Below are 17428 nucleotides of genomic sequence, written 5' to 3'. Positions count from 1 at the left end.
TAGGGGGACCGAGACCTGAGTTCAGAGCTGTCAGTGATCAAGAAACAGAAGCCTTGAGTTGACGCGTCCTTAGAAGATGTCTGGCTCTGAGGAAGCCTGGCTGGCCTTTGCCAAAGAGACAAATCACCTGCCACCTCATTCCTTTGCTAGGCAGATTAGCTGTGTGTGTGTGTGTGTGTGTGTGTGTGTGTGTGTGTGTGTGTGAAAGAGAGAGAGAGAGAGAGAGAGAGAGAGAGAGAGGCCTCTCTCTTACTTCGCTCACCCAAAAAACGTGGACAAAGTTGAACCAGCTCTGAGTTGTATCACCATTCAGAAATGAATAGCATCTTAACTGACTCCCTTTGAAAACATTTCCACCTGGGATTTCTAGGGCAGAGTGTAGTCTGGTGTGCCTTCGGGTCGGGACCTCAGACTGGGGCACTCCTGGAGACACGGGTGTCCACCTCCAAGTTTGTTTTCTGGCTCCAAACAAACGAGCGGCTGTTTAACGATTGGCACGGGACCCGGTTTTAAAAGCACAACCATATAGGGTATTGGCGGAGTGGTAACCGGGGCTTTAAAGAGTGAGGTCATGGAAGACCCAGATGAAGCTCTTTAAATGTGTATCGCAACTGCAATTAATCTTATTATCGCGCCGGGCCTGGGCCTGCTTTCACAGCCTGGGTGTGCGGGGGTATTTACGGGGCATGCTTTGAAGGGCTCTTGTTCTTTGATGCAGACGGACAGCAGAGGCATATAAAACGCTGCATCTGATACTGTAAGGGCCTTGCAGGCCTTTGCAGATTTGTTAAGTTTTGGGAATTGAGCAAGAACATCATACAGGTTGATAAGACATGCAAGAGGATATATTGCAAATGCAGACTTGCAGCCAGGCTTCAGGACTGGGTCTGCTGGATAGGATAGGACCTTCCTCTGTTCAGGAACCAGATGATTTGAACACAGCGTTACCGGGGGAATATTTAAACACAACGGAGCAGCTAAGCCTTGGAAGGTACCGTGGGCCTGAACCGTGCTGTGTGTGGTGCAGGCCGCACCTGGGAGCTGCTGCAGTGGGATGACTTCTGTGTGGGGTGGCCCTGAGGGGAGGGGCAGGGGAGTTGGCTTGCAGACTACTGTGCCCACCAGGGTGGTGACAGGTGGTGTTGACGTTCTGAGCACACTTCTCTTTCTTTCACTGCATGTAGGAGACTATTGCTGTTGACCTTGTCCTTAGAGTGTTTTACTTTTGGAGTCCGTTTAATTTAATTTGGGGGGTGGGATGGGGTTTTGCTTTGTTACATTTTGTTTTTTCGACATAGAGCTACACAGGGTTTCTTATAGCCCTGTCTGTCTCTGAACTCACTCTGTAGAGCAGGCTGTCCTGGGACGCAGAGATCCACCTACCTCTGCCTCCAGAGTGCTGGGATTAAGGCCGGCAAAACCACTGCCCAGCAATTTTAATTTATTTTTTTAATGTATACTCTAAAACACCCACCTATGTCCTTTGGTGTCATTTTTTATTGTTACTAAGTGGCCTGGGACAAAGGATGCTTCAAATTACCAAGTTTGACTGATGCCTTTCAGGTGTCCTAGAAACCCTCTCTGCCCCACCCCTCCCTCCTACCCCCCCCCCCCCGCCCCCGGAGAATGCAGACTAAGTGAATGATTACTAGAGTAGACACACTGGTGGGTGGCAAATTTGAAGCCAGCTTGGGCTACATGACAGAGGAAAAAAATCTGTTCCTGCTCAGTGTGCTCAGTGGGTCACAGTTCATCAGCACTATGTCTCTTTGCCGGGCACTTGTGCTGTTTTCTGACCTGCAGGCCCCCCAGTGCCTGTAGCATTCTAAAGGCCGCTGGGCATCTTTAAAGGGATGGTGTGAGGGCGTATGAGGTACAAGAGTGATGTCCTTCCTGTCACGGGACAGACACTGTTTCAGGAGACACGGCTCCCTCTTCTGTGGCACCTCATGTCCATCTGCTTCAGTTTTCCGTTTGCTTTCCTGCCCCAAGGCAACAGGGGCTCATCTGTTGCTACAGGGATGACCGACTGGGCGGGCAGTTGACCTGGAGAATGCACATTGTGTGTCTAGTGGCTGCATAGGAGAGAGGCCTGCCTTTCAGCTGAACTCAGGCAGGATAGACTCCTGAATCCTCACAGGGCTGGAAATAGAGTGCCAGCTCTCCATCTTGCCAGCTAAAACTCTCCCTCCATCTGGCAGGGCAACAGCCCCAACTTTAGAGTGGCCAGTCCAAATCAGTCTGCCAGGACCACACAGCAAGAGAAGCATTTGGAGTCTCTGGACGTGGCACCGTGGGTTTGCAGCACGTCAGCTGTGCTTTTAAGGTCACAGCAGCACCCAGCCTCCCGGAAACCCCTGTTCTGAGTCTCCCTCTCAGTCCAGTTGTGTCTGCCCCAGCCCAAGTGTTTTCACTTCAACATCCCATTTACATTGTTTTCTCAGTGCTTTTTACCTGTCAGTTATTGTCTAGATCTGTACTGCCCAGTGGAGCAATTAAAAGAAGCTAGAAATTCATTTCCTCATTTCAGGCTTGGAAGGCACACATGGCTCCTGACTTACTGTTGGCTGGGCCATGACATGGCTACTGGAAAGGAAGCTGGGTAATTACAGTATGGGTTGAAAAGTTCGGGAGCTTATCGAGGAGGCTGAGGTAAATACAGACCTCTCCCTGCTGGCTTTCCTTATGTATATATTCTCAGGGGCTGAGCAGGACATGCTTCTGTTCTGAGGGCCCTCGGCGGATCTTGCAGCTGTAACTTTGTGACAGGCCCTTAAGCATTCATCCCATCCCAAGGTCTCCACCTCACAGACCTAAAAGACTGCTCACCACAGTTGTATAGTGCTTGTCCTACTGTAGAAGACAGTTCAGGAGCATATAGCTTAATGTCTCAATCAACTTGGAGTCGTGAGGCATGCCTGTGACGCCAGCACTAGATGTGGAGGCAGGAGGATATCCTCAGCCACATGCATTAACAACTGTGCAGCCAACCTGGGACACATGGGAATCCACCTTTCCCCCACCTCCTAGAAAATTTTTGTTTGTTTGGAGAAAGGGTTTCTCTGCTTCTGGAGAACTTGTTTGGGGGGTGGGGGTGAAACAGGATCTCTCTGTGTAGCCAGCTCTGGCTGGCCTTGAACTCACAGAGATCTGCCCACCTCTGTGTGCTCCACCTTCTGGATGCTGGGTTAAAGGCATTGGGCACCACTGCTTGGCTGAGCACCTGCTTCTTGCTTGCACTGCAGCCCTCCAGCCCTGCTCCAGAACAGCAGCAGGAGGTGCCTCTGCCGAGAAATGTCCCCTCTAGTTTGGTTCCATATGTTAAGTTACTTGTGGCTATAACCAGAGACACGATGAAAATAACTTAAGGGAGAAAGGGCTTTTTTCCCCACCAAGTTCAAGTGACTGCAGTCTGGTGAGGGAGGTATGACAGCTAGAATTGCTTGGTCTCCGGTGCCCACTGGGAAGCCGAGGAAAGGGAATGGCAGTGCTTAGCTGGCTCACTCCTCCCCCCGCCACCCTTTATTCCATCCAGGACCTCAGCTCAATGGCATTGTGTGGCCTACATGCAGGGTGGCTCTCCGCCATTAAACCTCTGTCAGCTCCATCATGCACACAGGCAGAAGTGTGCCTCAGTAATGCCCAGGTGTTTCTTAATCCAACCAAGCTGACAATTGAAATTAACCACCACATCGTCACCGTGCTTTGTTTTACTTCCTTAGTGGAACCAGACCTGACTGGAATATGTTTATAGGCACCAGTGTCTAGATTGATTCAGTTCGCCTTAACTGGCCCTGGGTCCCGTTTGCAGCCCGGGCCCACTGCTGCAGGAAATGTGCTGGTTTAGGATGGACAACGCTAGCTGTTTTATTCTGTGTGTAATTATAAGTCTAGAACTTGTCCTGTCTCTATACAACTGGGTATCCTGAGCTCTTGGGACATCAGAGACATCAGTAGGCAATAGCCTGTTTTCAAAAGCGGAGGTGAAACGAAAAGTAGGAATCCATGGTTTCAGTCTAATCTGGAGAGAAAGCCCTTGTCGGCCCGGTCAGTTTGCCCTGGGCTGATGCGGGGTGGGCCCCGATTTCATCAGAGGGTGGTGCCTGAGAGCCACGAGAAAGGGGTGGTATGCGCTTACTGTCCTGTGTCCTTCCTTACGCCTTGGGAAATTTGTTTTGTTTTGTTGTTTTCCCAGTGCCCTTGGGAAGGTCAGTAGCTTGCTTATCTTTTCTTTCCCTTTTCAATTCTGTTTCATGTTTGTGTGTGTGATGTTTGTTCAGGCAGGTACGAGTGTGGATGTGGGTGCACTCCCGATACAGCACATGTCTGGAGGTGCAGGCCTCCCTCAGGGACAGGGTCCCTCTTCGTTGCTGCTGCACATTGCAGCCTAGCTGTCCTGCAGTGTCCAGAGACCCTCCTAGCTTTGTCTCCATCTCAGTGCAGGAGCCCTGGGATTGCAGGTGCCTGTGCTGCCAGGATTACAGGTGTGTGCCGCTGAGACTGCAGGCGTGTGTGCTGCTGTGCCCGACTTTCTGTGGCCTCTAGAGCCAAACTCACATCCTCATGCTGGCATGGCAAACAGATTACCCCCTGAGCCATCTCCAAAGTCCTTCATTTTGTAGGACCCAAGACCTTGGTGTCTCACAAGTGTTCTAGTCATGACTTATAGTCCTTAGTCCCAGTTTGTCTTAGAGGCCGCTGCTGCTAAGCGAAATAACAATCAAACATGCACGAGTGGGTGGGGCGCAGGGAGTAAGGCCAACTCTGCTAGGCTGTCAGCCAGGAAGAGGAGGGAAGGCAGGGGCCACAGCTTGAAACAAGCTTGGCACTGAGCTTGGCACCACTGGGTACCGATAAATCATCGTCAGATGGTGGCTGGCTTTGTATCCCCTCGATCCTATAAAATAGGTATTGTTTTTGCACATTTCACAGATAAGAGGAAGCCAAGGCTCAGAGAGCTTACATAACTCACCTTTGGTTACACAGCTAGAGTGTGGAAGAGCCGTGATTTCAGACCCAAGGATATCTGAGCCATAATTCACATGTCTTTACTAAGCTAAATTAGAGGTAGTGATGGGGGCATTTTCACATCCTTATGTCCCCTTCTGAAGCTGCTCAGATTTGCTCCTACGGTTTGAGGTTAATTGTCTGGTGGCTTTGCAATCTAAATTCTGATGTAGCTTCAGAGCTAACAACCAGGGAAGTATAAGTGACTCTCTGGTCCCCTCAGGCGTGCAAGGTCTGTCCTTGCAGCCTGACTCATGAGCCTACGTAAGGAACACACCATGGGTGCAGGTTCTTAGCCTCTGTGAGGTAGGTGGGTGTGTCTCTCTTCTGAGAAATTTCACTGGTAAGAAAACAAACAGCCTGGAAATTCGGCTCCACCCAGGAAGCGAGGCTGACCCAAGTCGTGCTCCTTGGGCATACTGGCTGTGATGCCAGAGAGGAGGGTAGAGTTAGGATTCTGCGTGGCAGAACTCTCCTTGTAGCCCCAGACAACGACGACTTGTAACCTGCCACAGCAGACACTCTGGGGTGTGGCCCCAGCCCCTCCCTGGCTGCCAAGAGCAATAACCATGCATTATTCACAGACCACTGCCCTGCCCTGCCCTGCCCTCCAGTGAGAGGCCCTGCTAGCTGCCTGTGCCACGCCCCGCCTGCCACACCACTGATTAACCCTGCGTTTGCTTTTTGCCCTTTTTCTCCCTGAATCTTTGCCCCACCTGGTTGCCTTTTCTCCTTTCCCTGCCTCCCAAAGGACTGTGAATGTTTGTGTATTTGGAGGGATTCTTTGCCAGGTTGGCAGACAAGGGAGTCTCTTAAAAGCTTAAAAATTCTGGACCTTTTCCAAGGCAGGGGCTCCAGTTTGGATCTTCCCTGAAATTCGTGTCACCTCCCAACCTGAACCCAGCCCCTTTTTGTCAGGGACATTAAACCTCAGCTACCCAGAAATCATGCCCCTTGAGACAATGCCACTGCTGCTTCAGGGAGTCCCTGTATCTCTCACCCCCACCCTCCTCAAGCACAAGCCTGTATGATTGGTACATGAGTAGACCAACCTCCCCCCCCCACCAAAACAACAACAACAGAAAAACCTCAGCTCTAAAATGCTCTGGGCTGTTGCTTTCCCTTGAATAAGGAAGTGCTAACTCCAGATGGGGTCTTGTAGGTCTAGGCTCCAACTGTCTCAATGCTTTCTGCTCTCTCCTCAGTTTAATCTCTGAGGAGTAAAGATAAGTGTCATGTAAGAGTTCCTCTGTGTTCAGGTGTGGCTTATCCTGGGGACATGGGTCTTTTGATCTTCCTCAATGCCTGTGGGCTTCTGGTTCTAAGGGGCCTAGGGGCCCGTGCTAAGCCTGTGTCCTTTTCTTTGCCCTCCTCCCTTTGCCCCTTTCTCCTCTTTTTCTTAGGATTCTCACCCAGGTGAAGCCCCAGGATACACGCGCAGGGCTGTTTATGTGCCGTTAGTGGTCAGGGGGCCTTTTAGCTTCCTCGATCCCTTACATGGAGTCGTGGCCCTCTCTTGGTCTTACTAAAGAGAACAGCATCAGATTAGATCTTTGCAGACAGTGCTGCTGTTAGGTCAGGAGCTCTTCAGATATGACCTACTCCACACTCATTATTTAGCAGGAAATGAACAAACAGAAGGGAGAGCAAGCCCCAAGGCCCAGTGATAGACTGAAGAGCAGATCCCAGAGCTCACTGGAATGCTATGCTCCTGTCCCTCTACCCTGTCACCCCATGCCATTAATTTGGTGCTGGCCATCAAAGCCAAAGCCCTGTGCATGCTACTGTTCAGCTGTTTTCCTGGTTCTTTTTATTGTTTGAAAAACAGGGTCTTGCTCTGTAGCCCAGGCCAGCTGCTTCCTGAGTGCTGAGATTCAGGCTTGCTCCACCACACAGGGCTGTTCAAGACAAGACCTCTACGTGTAACAGAGCCTGGAACTCTATAAACCATACTGACCTTGAACTCATACAGATCCACCTGCCTCTGCCTCCCAAATGCTGGGATTAAAGGTGTGCATCACCACATCAGGCTATTGAACTTTTATTAGAAAAGTGGTCCCTCTAAACCTGCATGGTCTCTGCCTGGATTTAACCAACCAGTTGCAATCTCTACTGAATATACACAGAATTTTTTTTTTTTTTCTCACCGGTGTTACTTATATAACACAGTGGCAACTGTTCATTGAGCATTGACATTTATTGGTGTATTGGAGATGATTTATACTGTGTGGGAAGAGATGCCTAAGTTATATGCAACTTCTGTGCCCTTTTGTATAAGGGACAGATGAAGTTTGGTATCTATGGAGGGGCCAATACCCTTTACCCTGTCCTGCAGGACACTGAGGAATAATTGTGTGTGCTTTGAAGGCCCCTGGGCAGTTACTACTTACAAATTAAATGTGTAGACAAGGCTACCTCATTTTCTTGGTCAGCTGTGGCCATTGGCTGATTAGTTGTCAGCTAGAAAGAACAGAGCGAGAAGAGATGGGCTACATTTTTTGCTCATTTGCTTTTGTTTTTCTGAGATAAGTTTTCTCTCTGTAGCCCTGGCTATCCTGGAACTCACTCTGTAGATCAGGCTGGCCTTGAACTCAGAGACTGCCTGCCTGTGCTTCCCAGGTACTGGGATTAAAGGCGTGTGCCACTATGCCCAGCTTGGGTCACATTGTGCTTTTCCTTTTGAAAAGTCCTAGCCCACAGAAACAACTTTACAGGACTATTTTCTGGGACTCTGTTGATACTGGCAGTATTCCCAAGGGGCTTCAGGCTTGCCCATGGAGCCAAGGAGATAAGCAAGTTATCTGTGCTGATATTTCTCCAGATTGTCCGCGTTCTGGCCCTGAGGACTGTTAGGGGCCAGTGTAGAAACTGAAGACGCTGACAGTTATGTTCATCACACCATTGAGGGCCGAAGAACCATTTTCTCTTCTGGATGGCATTCCTTCTGCAGGTTCTGTAGTAGCCATTCCTGGTGTGCTTACCCCATTGCCACACAGAGGTCACTTGGAACAACTGCCTGCCTGGATTATTTTTACACTTTTCCCAATCCGTTCCTTGAGTTCCAATCTGACTGTAACATGTTCTTTACATGTTTGCATGTTTACATGTTTGCTACTCCACAGCCGTGGAGACCCGTTTAGTTTAGTGGAAATGACATATAGGACCTGGATTAAGATAGAACTTGTTCTTGGTGACTACTGGGGCCGTCCTTGGAAGAGCCGATTAACTCTGACACTCTCTCTCGTTTCTCACCCACACCACGGAGAGACTAACCAGCTCGCTTGCAGGGAGGAGTACATGAACGCGCCAGCGTGGACATACCTACAGTCTACCAGACAGCTGAGGTGGTGAGGGTTGCCAGGCTTTGGGATCAGCCCCCCGCTCCCGCAGCTAGGTTTCTAGTGGCAAGTTAATTCACTTCCTAGAACTCAGTCTCACCCGGACCCCAGAGTGATTATGCCAGCTGTGCTGGGCGGTCAGGCACGTCACTTGCCATCCAGGTAGGCACCCGGTATACTTGACTCACGGGAAGCCCAGGCATTGTGACCACACGGCTGCACCTGTGCTGGCCTGGTTAGGGTTTCCACTGGGGGAGGAACGGGTTCCCTTTTTCTTAGTGCTAGTGGTCTCTCATCCAGGGAAGTCAGGACACAGGAGCTGCACGTAGGAACCTGAAGGCAGAGGCCATGCAGGAGTGCTATTCACTGGCTTGCTCAGCTTGCTCTTGCACAGCACCCGGGACCACCAGGCCATGGTGGCAGCGCCCGCCCACAGGCCCAGCACAGGCCCAGCACAGGCCCACATCAGTCACCCAATCAAGAAAATGTACCACAGGCTTGCCCAAGGGTCATTCTGGCAGGGACATTTTCTCAGTTGAAGTTCCTTCTTCCCAGATGACTACCCTAGTTGACATGAAACTAGGTAGAATGTATCATGCACTGATTGAGGCTTGTAGGCAACAAATTATTAGTGAATTCTAAAGGCTCACAGAAGAATTTAATCAGTATTTCCCCTTTCAGATTATGGGAAGAGAAAGGTAAAAGGATGTGGGGCGAAGCAGACAGCATGGTGGGTAGAGGGAGTCTGGTCACTCGTATCTTGGCATGGGGACTATTTGGAAGGTAAATTTTTCTCAGTTTGTGCTCAGTTTGTCAGGTGGGTGTTTACTGCCGTTGACTTAGTACTCTTTACCTGCTGTGCTTTCTGCTAGTATGTACTGTAAAGCTGCAGAGACCATAACATTAGTAAAAGTGTTCTTAGGAGAAGCTTTGGGTCTGCACCTCTAAATATCATTTGAAGCCAGATGTAGTGGTTCACATCTTTGATACCAGCACCCAGGAGGCAGAGGCAGGCGGGTCTCTTGTTAGTTCTAGGCCGGCCTGGTCTACAGAGCAAGTTCCAGGCCAGCCAGGGCCATATAAGGAGACCCTGCCTCAAAGGTAAACATGTAAATAAACGAACAGTTCTTTGAAATGCCCAAAACAGGTACTCTGTGCAGAAGGAAAATTCAGCAAAGGCAGATTTGCAGAATAATATTTAACGAAGTACTGTTTTTAGTTGCTGGTAGATTTCATTTCACTTCCCCTAGGAAGACTAGTGTGAGGAATGAGAGGAACACTTGGGGATGAGCCTGCTCTGCTTCAAAATAAAATAGAATAATGTGTGCGTCAAGGAGAGCTGTGCCTGGCGGCTGTCTGTGGAATGCAGATGAATCCCAGTTTATCTGCATCCTCCAACCTCCCCCCACGGTTGTTCATGCATGACCTTGATTTGTTTCTCTTCTTCTAGGATGTGGAGAAAGAGAAGGAAACTCACAATTACCTCAGCAAAGAGGAAATCAAAGAGAAAGTTCATAAGTACAATTCAGCCGTCACAGACAAGCTGAAGATGACCTTAGTAAGTACACTCCTTCCTGGTTCATTTGGCTCTCACAAAAAGACAGACAGGGTCAGAGAGATGGATGGGGGTAGGGATGGGTGAGCGTGTAATAGCACAAGCCAGCAGGTTTGATTCCCCAACACTCACGAAAAGGCCAGAACGGGTGGTGCACATCTGTAATGCCAACACCACTGCTTGAGACATGGAGGATCGCCCATGAGCTTTCGGGCCTTGCAGCGAGGACTATCCATAGAAGCAGCAGCAGCAGCTTGACCAGGCAGGGGGCGAGAGTTCTCTCACCTTCTTGAGCGTGCTGAGTGCTGCTGTATATTTAAGAGTTCAGCGGAAGTGGCCATCTGGTGTGTGTCCTTACTGCTGCTGGGAATAAAACCAGCCTATTTTCTCAGTGTCAACTCTGCTGACCTGGTGGTCGGAGAGCCCTCACTGGGACCGCTCTTTCTGTGGAAGGCTGGGATGTTGAGCCCTGAGCTGAGATAGAGCTGCAGGCTTCAAAGCAGTGCTGGTCTGGCCGGCATGTGGCGCACAGGATTGCGTCCTCTCCAGTCAGTGCTGAACCAGCACAGGCAGCGATGGAGGCCTAAAGCTCACCGCCGGCCTGCTCCAGGACTAGCCTGTGTCCCTGGCAACGCTTTCCTCCACTGTCCATCCTGCAGATCTTATACTAACACCACCCCCCCCTTCCCCGGCTAACCCCTCTCTGTGCTCTGTGAAATTATGTTAGAGACCGTCCGCCTTAGGCTCACTCCTTTCCCCGTCCTGCCAGCCGACTGCCTGTTCACCATGACCTTTCCCCACCTTGCAGAATTCAAATGGGATTTACACTGGCTTCATCAAGGTGCAGATGGAACTCTGCAAACCCACACAGACCCCTCCCAACCCTGGGAGAGCCCCGCCCAGTAGCAGCGGCTGCATGAACACGCTGCACATTAGCAGCACGAACACCGTGGGAGAAGTGATCGAGGCCCTGCTCAGGAAGTTCCTGGTGACCGAGAGCCCCACCAAGTTTGCACTCTATAAGCGTTGTCACAGGGAAGACCAAGGTATGCTGCTGCACTTGAAAGGAAAACAGTCACTTTCTTTTACTTATTAGCAGAAGGGCAGCTGGTAGACGCCACGTCAAACCCTGTCGGAGCCCAGCGATGGAGAGCGGAAGCCATGCTGTCATGGCCGATCTTTTTGATGACTGGCTGGTTGAATGTTTGAGTTGCAGGGCAGCAGGTCTGGGAACTTCTTAGGCATCTGCACACAGTGGGCACATGTGGAAGGGAGAGGGACAGGCTTGCTGAGGGCGCGCTGGCAGTGATTCTGATGCCCTTTAGGACATGATTGCTCAGCTGACGTTTTCAGTAGTGCTTTCACATTTGAAGTCATGTGCTCACGCTGTGGCATGACAGGCCAAGAGGCACATGTATAACTCATGTATGAAAAAGAATGAGTGGTGTCCTTACCCGGGGTCTATGTGGACTTACGCCCATGCCCAGGGCATAGAAGGAACATCAGATTACCTCATGCAGTGGGCTGCGATATCCTGGGTGAGGTGTTTGAGTGGAACTTGGGGTCTGCGATCCACTCTCTGTGCCAACTGGAAAGTGGAATAAATAAAGCTACCTAAGTTTTTCTCCCGGAAAAGCCTAAAGCAGACAGAGAAGAAGATGTACTGATTGACGTGATGGCCATGTCCTTTAGCCACACAGGGTGACACACAGCTTTTACTGAGTGTGTACATTGGTTAAACACAGGCCCTTCAGAGCAGAGACCAGCGAGTCTGAGCCCCAGGCCTCCCAAAGCCACAGGCTCAGCAGCTGCCACCAGGAAACTGCAATGCAGCTGCATCTCAACTGCCAAGGGACACAGGGGAAGCCTGACGACATTTTTAGCTTGCCAGTAACTGTGCCAGCCCAGCTGGACATCAGCTACACAATCTAAAGTAGCAGTGTCCTGCTGAACCGTCACCCTCGGGGCTGGCAAATCTTGGGGCACTGGGGTGTGTCTGTAGAGATGCCTTGTGCCTGTTTGACAGGCGCCTGGTTTGCTGGGCTGCCAGTTCTTAACCTGCAAAGAAGTTTGCTCCTATGGCTTTGGGTTCCTGTTGTTGGTAGAGGTATTTTCAAAAAGGGACAGAATCATCACAGGCCTATTTCATACGATTTCCTTTTCCTCATCAAGGCGCCGTGTACGCTGTCAGCCTGTGGTGGTCATGTGAGAGGCTGGCGATCTCGAGGCTAGGGGAAAGTGGCCTGTCCCTGGGATGAGGGATGAGGTGGGGGGCCATCTCAGAATCGCTGGAGCCCCCCGTGACTCGCTATCTGTCTCCTTTCCAGTGTATGCCTGCAAGCTCTCTGACCGGGAGCACCCACTCTACCTGCGTTTGGTGGCGGGGCCCAGGACCGACACGCTTAGCTTCGTTCTCCGAGAGCACGAAATTGGCGAGGTGGGTGAGAAATTGTTCGTGGCGGCACTCTACACAGAGCAGTCAGCCTGGGGGCCAGGGAAAGACGAGAGTTTGAGTCTTCTCGAGTGAACGCCGAGTTAGCTCACAGCATAACTCTCTTAGAGCATTACAGTGCCCGTGCCTGCCCCTCAGCGGTCAGAGGAAATAACGACGGTGTTCTGCTGAGGAAGGTCTCCAGGCCAGTTTCCTTCCAAAGGGGGGAGAAACAAGGTTCAGGCCCTAGAATCTCCTTCCCTCTTCATCCTCAGATGACTCTGAAGTTCTGTTTGCATAAGCCTTCTTTTCTCTCCAGGCAGGATGTATTGGGTGTCCACTGGAAAACATTTCCATGCTGGAGCGATGGCTCAGTGGTTAAGAACACTGCCTGCTCTTCCAAAGAACCCGGGTTCAATTTCCAGCCCCCACATGGCAGCTCACAACTGTCTATAACTCCATTTCCGGGTCATCTGACACCCTCACACCAGTGCACATAAAATTAAATAAATTATTTCAACAAGAAAGAAAGACAGACATTTCAGACTGCTCCTGTAGAGTGTCTGGGAGCTTTCAGTGATCCTTGAGCAAACTGCCCAGCTCAGGTTGTCAGACCCAAGAAGTGGGAAGTGCCCTGTGGTCCTGTGGCTCAGTCCCCGAGGCTGAGGGGATGGCCTGCCACGTACAAGCCAGGAGGCCTGGACTGTGGTTAGACGGGGGCAGGGCATGGGGCACGCCTTCTGAGTATCCCACCTTCCCCGCAGAAAGGTCTGGAAAGTGCTGCTAAAATCATTGTTATCATCCTGTGTATGTGCGTGTGCCGGCGTGCACACCACAGCATGCACATGGAGATAGCGGACAGCTGGTGGAACTGATTCCTTCCGCATATAGGTGGCTCCCAGGGGTAGAGCTCAGGTCACCAGCACAGCAATTTCCTTGCTATCCACTGCTTGGAAAAAAGGGGGGGGAGGGGTTCATTTGTTCGTTTTTTAAATTATATTTTATCAGTTTGTGTGGATGTGTAGGCATGAACTTGTGGCCCACATGTGGAAGGCAGAGGACAACCTGCAGGAGTTGGCTCTTCTTCCACGGTGTGGGTCCCAGGGATCAAACTCAGGTCCGAGGGCTTGAACATCTTGCTGTCCTCTCTCTCTATTATGTGTCTGTGTATCTGTCTGTATTCCTGTGTGTCTGTGTGTGTGTTTGTCTGTGTTTCTGTCTCTGTGTCTGTCTGAGTACTGCCTGCTGTGGAGAGGGGTGCTGTTTGGGAACTAGAACTTGGCCTCTAGCACAGGAAACAAGCTCGGAGTTAGTGAGACTGCCCGGGAGACACTAAGCAAGGACTGGTAGTTATTACAGTCTTGATATTGAGCAGGGCTTCAGAGTGGCCCGTGAAAGCTGTCGATAAACCTAGCCTCAGGAGGGAAGGGAGGGGAAAGGTCCTGGAAGTGTCCCAGGAAGGTAGAGCTGAGATCTGAAGAATGAGTGCGAGATTGGTAGGCAAAGCCAAGCAGGGAGGCCACGCACTAAGCTGAGGAACTGGGCGAAGCTAAGTGTGAGGCCTGGGGCTGGGAAGGGAGCACAGTGGATGCCAGCTGACCGCTTTAACCAGGCTTGGGGGCGGTACGGCACTGGGGCGAGTTGGAGAGTTCGGGAGTAGAAGGACAGGGTCGGGAAGGAGGCTGATGCGGATACAGGAGTAGGTGAGGAGAGATGGAGGAAGCTGGTGGGCTGAGGGGAGGAGGATGGCAAGACTGTGGTGGCTGCAAGGGCAGGTGTGGGGAGTTCTCTGGAGGGTTGACCCAGGAGCTGAGGCAGGAGGATCACAAGTTCAAGACTAGACTGTAGCAAAACCTTGTCTAAGAGCGGGTGGGGAGAGAAAAGGGACCGGAAGTGATCCTGTCTGGACTCTGAGTTGACCTTGGCCGTCTTCCCCTCTGTCCCCCACAGTGGGAGGCCTTCAGCCTACCGGAGCTGCAGAACTTCCTGCGCATCTTGGACAAGGAGGAAGATGAGCAGCTGCAGAGCCTGAAGCGGCGTTACTCAGCCTACAGGCAGAAGCTGGAGGAAGCGCTGGGCGAGGTGTGGAAGCCCGGCTAAGGCGGAGGGGCGCTTCCTGCCAGGAAGGCACAGCTCGGGACTCAGGAAAGAGCGGCGCTGCCTCCCTCGGAGACCCACCATGCCGGGTCCTCCTCTCTCCTCTCTAGACACAGTTCTCAAAGCCTGCTCACGCAGCATCCTGCGGCGCACGGATAGGCACAGGCACCCTGCAAGCTCGTTCTGTTAGGGCTCGGCGATGTTACCTCTTGCAAGCTGTGAGCCTTCCCGGAGTGCTTGGGAGCATGAACTCCGGGTGGATGTCCCCTGTTCTCTTCTAGTTACTGTAATTGTGATTTTGTAAAGCTTTAGGATGTGTGGATGAGTTTTAAAGCTTTAACAAGCAATCTCTTAAGTGCTTGCCCTATGGTGAAACTTAGCTGCTTGTTTTTGTTCTCTGTTAGAGCAGTCCTCGTGAACTGAAAGAAACGGGATTTTAGGAACTCTGGGGGATCGGGGGAAGAGTGTGAAGAGTTTTGACAAGACAGTGAAGGGCATGTTGGGAAGGTAGAGGGAAGGCGAGAGCCCGGGGTTTTTGGGAAGGTAGCGAATGTGGCTTCTAAGGTAGTGCTAGAGGAGAAAGGTGTATTTGTTTGTAAAGGAGTTAAAAGTGTTCAGGGTTGGCGGTAAGCCCGTTTTAAGATGGCTTGATTTGCTAGTAGTAAAATGTGGGGTCAGAGCCAAAGGGCTAAGCCCAAAGGAGGGATCCACGAGCTGCAGCCAAGATGGTCCTGAGGGAGGCCTGCTCTTGCTGCGGCCGGAGGTAACCTGTGCCTCCCTCCGTCCCGACTCCGCCGCTGTGGAGTCGATGGTCGCGGGCGTAGCTTTCCGTGTGAGGGTGGGACCTGACCATTTGCTGGTTAATGTAGTCCCCCACCCCACCCCCACCCCCGAGGTTGGTCTCAGAGTTAAAAAGGAGTTTGGGTAAGGGCAGCTGTTTTTCCCCTCAGCTGTTAGCTAGAAGAGGTGTCAAGTCCAGGGCTCACAGCAAACTTTGTGACAATCACTCTTCCCTTTTAGTCCACCCTTCCTTGTCCCTGACCTCCCTCCCCAAAGTTGTTCTTATGAAGTAGAGGACAGGGATGTTGGTTAAAGGCCCAGTCCTACCACATCCTCGCCTCTAAGAGACTTGACTAAAGGCCCCAAGGAAGGAAGGTCCACACCCAGCTGACCGCGCCACAGGCGTTCAGTACGCAACTATTTTGACAGAAGTGTGCATGTTCCTTCCGACCAAAGACACGCATGTGCAATAGAAGCCTTCCTGAAGACTGGCACAATCGCCTGGTCTCCTGCAGCAGCCTGCAGATCCGAGAGAGGGAACGCTGTGCTGTGCTTCCGGAGGGGCCTGGCAGTCGGGCTGTTTCTAGTCTAGATAGGTTTTGTTGTTTATAAATTCCCAAGGAATTGTTAACACGGCGACACCGATGGATTCTTTTGGAAATTCCAAGGTGCTCCCGCTCTTTGCCTTTCTATGAACCGTGCCTTCGATCGAGTGTCTCCCCCTTCGAGGTGGCGTCCTGACTCGTCCCCGTGGGGGGGGGGGGGAGAGGCAGCTCCAGGTGTGGGTTATGCCACTCAAGCTCCCGAGACAATCGGATCTTCTAAGCTATTAGGAAGAGTTGGGGGGGGGGGAAGCCAGCTATAAAACATGAATGGCACATGTTTAATTTTGCATGCAGTTTCCTTTTAGTGCATCCATGAGGGTTAGCGACATTGTCATCCAACACGTTGCCTGTTGTTCAGGGAAGGCCTCTGGCTTTTGTGCTGTTTTCTTACTGTTCAGACTGTGGCTCGGGTTTGTGTACGCTGTCATCAGCCACCTGGTCTTCTAATTACTCCTCCCAGTAAGCTCACCGTTTGTGAAGCGGGAGCTTCTCAGATTAAGACACTGTTATAACCTGAAAGTAGTAGCTGATGGGTATCTGTGAAATTTTTCTTTTTTTTTTTTACTTGAAGTAGATTGTATGAGGCAGGCGCCCTCCTCTGTACTCATCCAAACCTCGCTGGCTGTCATGCGCACTACACATTGTCACTCACAAACTTAACTGTATTGAAGATCTACCAGTCCGTGGTTCCTCAAGACTCGTGCTGTCCCCCAAACACTGGTTACTACGGCAGCGTTTTTTAAAGCCTAAAAGAAGAAAAAGAGACCCAGAGGCCAAAGTTTTTTGTTCTTTAAACCGTTGTTCAAATCCTCCTGTAAAATGAAACGAGGCCTTGCTGTAAAACTGTTTTCTCTTCAAAATGTGATGGTACAAGAACGGTGTGAAATGAAGGGTGGAGCTGCAGGAGAGCATTTTAAATCTAGAAGTTAAAAGCTATATTTATAATGTTGATGAGTTTAAGTTTTATTTTTATAGGGAAGATTTTTTTCTCCCCTGAAATTGTGTCTGGGATGGCAAAATTGTTTCTATTAAACATTGAAGTTGTTAGTTCATATTTGTATGTCTTTATTTATGATAACGTGCTGTGTGTGTGTGTGTGTGTGTGTGTGTGTGTGTGTAGCCACGATTTGAGAACAAGCCTTTTTTTAGAGAAAAGCATACCATAATTCAATAATATTTACAAGGTTTTTTTTTTTTCTCTCTCTCTCCTTTTTTGGGGAGGGGACACAATGTTTTTCCCAAATGGTGTTTTTATTTCCTGATTCTAGCTCCACGTCTACCTGTCCTGAACATTAAAATTGTTTCCTTTTGAACTACATATGCATTGGGAAGTGTTGAGCCATGCCAACACCAAAGAGTATTTTGAAGTCTTGTTCTTATTGCCGAGAGAGGCAGGCGATCTTTAGAAAACCCAGTCAACCCCTGCCATTTTTTTTTTCGAGACGAAGTTTCTCTGTGTAGCCTTGGCTGTCCTGAACTCACAGAGAGCTGCCTGCTTCTGCCTCCAGTGCCAGGATTAAAGGCCTGCGCCACCATCCAGGCTTACCCCTGCATTCTTGTCCTGCCCCTTTTTGTTTGTTTGTTTGTTACATGAAATAGGCAACGTGCACAGCAG

At 50.6% G+C, this 17428-nt stretch overlaps 1 protein-coding gene across 1 annotated transcript in view; it reads left to right on the top strand.

Moving 5' to 3' along the window:
• The window catches only part of Rassf3 (Ras association domain family member 3), a 62982-nt gene extending 46117 nt beyond the window's left edge, over positions 1-16865 (top strand). The window contains exons 2-5 of the mRNA XM_021637869.2: positions 9796-9903; positions 10709-10946; positions 12228-12337; positions 14282-16865. Of these exons, the coding sequence (XP_021493544.1) occupies positions 9796-9903; positions 10709-10946; positions 12228-12337; positions 14282-14431 (606 nt within the window). The 3' untranslated portion in view covers positions 14432-16865. The remainder of the gene's footprint in view (positions 1-9795; positions 9904-10708; positions 10947-12227; positions 12338-14281) is intronic.
• The last annotated feature ends 563 nt before the right edge of the window (positions 16866-17428 follow it).

The sequence above is a fragment of the Meriones unguiculatus genome, chromosome 2, assembly GCF_030254825.1.
Source record: "Meriones unguiculatus strain TT.TT164.6M chromosome 2, Bangor_MerUng_6.1, whole genome shotgun sequence".
NCBI lineage: Eukaryota > Metazoa > Chordata > Mammalia > Rodentia > Muridae > Meriones > Meriones unguiculatus.
This window is presented reverse-complemented; position numbering and strand designations above follow the sequence as displayed.